The 4,327-nt window shown below is 44.8% G+C and overlaps 1 protein-coding gene across 1 annotated transcript in view; it reads left to right on the top strand.

The window, feature by feature from the left end:
* LOC112071543 (CD99 antigen-like protein 2) overlaps window positions 1-4,327 on the top strand; it is a 32,347-nt gene that overhangs the window by 17,836 nt on the left and 10,184 nt on the right. Inside the window, exons 5-8 of the mRNA XM_070439429.1 lie at window positions 1,496-1,567; window positions 1,866-1,910; window positions 2,039-2,158; window positions 2,340-2,405. Coding sequence (XP_070295530.1) covers window positions 1,496-1,567; window positions 1,866-1,910; window positions 2,039-2,158; window positions 2,340-2,405 — 303 coding nt within the window. The remainder of the gene's footprint in view (window positions 1-1,495; window positions 1,568-1,865; window positions 1,911-2,038; window positions 2,159-2,339; window positions 2,406-4,327) is intronic.

Raw genomic sequence — 4,327 nt, 5'->3', positions numbered from 1 at the left:
TAACCCCTCTGTCTACTGGGCCTACCCAAATCAACCCTAACCCCTCTGTCTACTGGGCCTACCCAAATCAACCCTAACCCCTCTGTCTACTGGGCTGGGGACCAGCTTTCTGCTCTGTTCTTGGATAATACCTAGTTCTATTTAACAGCATCCCTCGCTCTTTTAATATCCAATCTCTCTCTCCTTCTTTATATCACTCTATATTTGATCTATGTCTGTCTCTCTCTCTCTCTCTCTTTGTCTCTGTCTATTACTTTCTGCCTCTCTAGTTCCATCTATCCATCTCTCTATTGGTACCTGTCTCGCTCTCTCTTCCCTGTCTTCCCACTCACTCACTCACTCACTCACTCACTCACTCACTCACTCACTCACTCACTCACTCACTCACTCACTCACTCACTCACTCACTCACTCACAATTTACAAGACCTACTAGGAAGCTATGGATTGAACACACTACTCAAACCTTTCTTGGTGTGGGTGTACTGTGGGCCCACCCACTGGGGAGCCAGGCCCACCCACTCTGATTTGAGTATTTCGTTTTTTATATATATATGTATATATTTTGTAATGATATTTACTTGCCAGTGTTCCAAACCTAAAAATGCAAACACCATCAGATATAATTCATAGCAAGTCGTGCACTGGGTTAGTTAGATCTGATTACACAGAACAGATGACCTGGAATGACTTTCACTCTCACGGGATGGGTTGCCAAAAAGAACTAACTGAAAGCCACACCCCCAATAAGCCACGCATATGACTGCATTGAGGCATATGTCACTGTTTCTATGGCTATACGCACCTTGTCACTGCCTATTTAATTTGTTCATTTATCACACAAGACAGTTCATGATCCAGTGCCTTTATCACGGTCAAAACACCTATATTTTAGCTTTAATTACCTTTCAAATCTATTTATTTTTTCTCAGCCTCGTGGCATTTTTTTTTTAGAATTGCGGGAAATAAGCTTTAAAAGAAATATTTTCAGCCTCATCTCCGCCTCATGGTGTACTGTGGGTGTACTGCGGGTGTACTGCGGGTGTACTGCGGGTGTACTGCGGGTGTACTGCGGGTGTACTGCGGGTGTACTGCGGGTGTACTGCGGGTGTACTGCGCACAAAGTATAGCTGATGGTCTATATCCTCACTAACTTTCTCTAGAGGCCAGGCTCGTTTTCCTGTTAATGTGGTGATACTAACTCGCTAACTGTGTCGCTCCCCCTGGAAAGGGTCAAAGGCTGACCTTCTTTCTCCTTCCTGAATGACATCTGGCAACCCTGATCCTTCTCTTTCTCCTTATTACATCTTTACACTAGAAGACCAGCGCTTGTCCTCTATATACTGTGACTGACTCCCTCGTCTACTGAACTTTCTCCTCTTTCTGGAGACCTTACTTTGGGGATGTTGGCTGTGTTTGAGCGGGGGCCGTCCCTGGCTTGGAGCCTGGTGTGTCAGGTTAGGGTTGCCAGTTAATGCTGATTCTATATCCCTTAGGTGGATCTTTCTCAGACGATGATCTGCTTGACGTTGGGAAAGACAACACCTACAACCCTGACAAAGGCAAAGGTAATGGATGATCTTAAAAAGGGGAAATGATTAGATAAACAAACATAAAAACAGCGTGAGAACAGTCTTCTGAGTTCAGACCTTTACCATTGCTTGTTTTTTATGAATGAAGATACTCTGTTTAAATCCTACTTAGAGGTAAATGTCTTGTTTTAGTCGGACAAATACTTAAACAGTGTTTACATCTGGGTAGGTAGTTCATATTTTCAATCAGGACACAGGGACCTTTATTAAATGCATTTACATTGATTGCACATTATAATAGAATGTAACTGACTAGCTGACATCATTCCTGTAGGTGGACATGGTGGAGGCCAGTCTGCCGCTGATGATGACAACCTTGGTATGACAACAACAACAATATTTTTCTGAAACAACAGGTTATGCATGGCAACGGTCTGTGTCTAATATTGATGATTGGCTATCGATTATTGACTATTGATTACACCTCTGTGTTCCTCTGTGCTCCAGACACCATGGCTGAGACCGGAACCATCGCTGGGATCATCAGTGCCATTGGCTTGGCGCTGGTTGGCGCGGTCACCAGCTACGTCTCCTACCAGAAGAAGAAGTTCTGCTTCAGCATACAGCGTAAGAAGCCAGATGGGGTTTTAACGTAATCTGTGATTTAGATCTTGTGGTAGAATGTGGATATGATTCTATATAGTTTTGATAACAGTGTAATGTTTACCTGGGATTACAATAATCTATAATCAGAAAGTAGTATCTAGATAAATTGTCAGATTTACCAGACTGCTGTGTCCTGTTACAGAGAGCCTGAATGCAGACCTGGTGAAGACTGATAACCCAGACGCTGTGGTGGCCACAGAACCACAAGGTAACCACCAAACCACCCATACAGGTCCGATCTCCAGTGAATTTGGAAAGTATTCAGACCCCTTGACTTTTTCCACATTTTGTYACATTACAGCCTTATTCTAAAATGGATTCAATAGTTTTCCCCCCTCATTAATCTACACACAATACCCCATAATGACAAAGCAAAAATTGTTTTKGGGGAATTTTTGCAAATGTATAATTTATTTTGTTTGTTGAAATATCACATTTACATAAGTATTCAGACCCTTTACTCAGTCCTTTTTTGAAGCACCTTTGGCAGTGATTACAGCCTCTAGTCTTGGGTATGACGCTACAAGGTTGGCAYACCTGTATATGGGGAGTCTTTTGGCAAACTCCAAGCGGGCTGTCATGTGCCTTTTACTGAGGAATGGCTTCTGTCTGGCAGCTCTATCATAAAGGCCTAATTAGTGGAGTGCTGCAGAGATGGTTGTCCTTCTGGAAGGTTCTCCCATCTCCACAGAGGAACTCTGAAGCTCTGTCAGAGTGACCATCGGGTTCAAGTCACCTCCATGACCAAGGCCCTTCTCCCCTGATTGCTCAGTTTGGCCAGGCGGCCAGCTCTAGGAAGAATCTTGGTGGTTCCAAACTTCTTCCATTTAAGAATGATGGAGGCCACTGTGTTCTTGGGGACCTTCAATGCTGAAGGAATGTTTTGGTACCCTTCCCCAGATCTGTGCCTTGACACAGTCCTGTCTCGGAGCTCTACGGACAATTCCTTCGACCGTGGTTTTTGCTCTGACATGCACTGTCAACTGTGGGACCTTATATAAACAAGTGTGTGCCTTTCCAAATCATGTCCAATCAATTGGATTTACCCCAGGTGGACTCCAATCAAGTTGTAGAAACATTTCAAGGATGATCAATGGAAACAGGATGCACCTGAGCTCAACTTCGATTCTCATAGCAAAGGGTCTGAATACTTATTCACTTACGGTATTTCTGTTTTCATTTGCAAACATTTCAAAAAACTGTTTTCGCTTTTTCATTATGGGGTATTGTGTCTAGATGAGTAAAAACATTTATTTAATCMATTTTAGAACAAGGCTGTAACGTAAAAAGGGAAGGGTATGCTATCCTATCTGTTTGAGATTCAGATAATGAAGTCATTTGTTTTATCTGTTTGGATGAAGATTAATGTAGGGAATATCTACTCTCTGATGTATTGATGGTACTGCAGTGTTGTTGGAGTGAAATATGAAACGGTATTCTCTCCAGTTAAAGGGGTCTGTCAGGGAGAGAGAGAGAGGAGGAGGGGGAAGAGAGGGAGGGAATGGGATCGTGAGGAGAGGAGGGGGAAGAGAGGAAGGGAATGGGCAAGGAGAGGGATGGGATCGAGGAGAGTGAGAGGAGAAAGCAGGGGGAGTTGGATGTGGAAGAGCAGAGGAGTGGGAGAGGGCAGAGAGAAGAGCGGGAGGGGAGGAGGAGAGAAGGAGCGGTAGGGAGGAGAGAGAGAAGGAGCGGGAGGGAGGGGAGTGGGGAGAAGGAAGGAAGGGGAGGAACTAATGTTTGGAGAATAGGAAAAGTCATCTCACGACCACACCTTCTCTCCTAGTGGAAAAGTCGTCCACGACCAACACCTTCTCTCCTCTAGTGGAAAAGTCGTCTCCACACCAACACCTCTCTTCTCCTGTGGAAAAGTCGTCTCCACGACCAAACACCTCTCTCCTCGTGGAAAAGTCGTCTCCACGACCAACACCCTCTCCTCGTGGAAAAGTCGTCTCCACGACCAACACCTCTCTCCTCGTGGAAAAGTCGTCTCCACGACCAACACCTCTCTCCTCGTGGAAAAGTCGTCTCCACGACCAACACCTCTCTCCTAGGTGGAAAGTCGTCTCCACGACCAACAACCCTCTCCTAGTGAAAAAGTCGTCTCCACGACCAAACACCTCTCTCCTAGTA

This window comes from Salvelinus sp. IW2-2015, unplaced genomic scaffold (genome assembly GCF_002910315.2).
Source record: "Salvelinus sp. IW2-2015 unplaced genomic scaffold, ASM291031v2 Un_scaffold1634, whole genome shotgun sequence".
Classification (NCBI taxonomy): domain Eukaryota; kingdom Metazoa; phylum Chordata; class Actinopteri; order Salmoniformes; family Salmonidae; genus Salvelinus; species Salvelinus sp. IW2-2015.
This window is presented reverse-complemented; position numbering and strand designations above follow the sequence as displayed.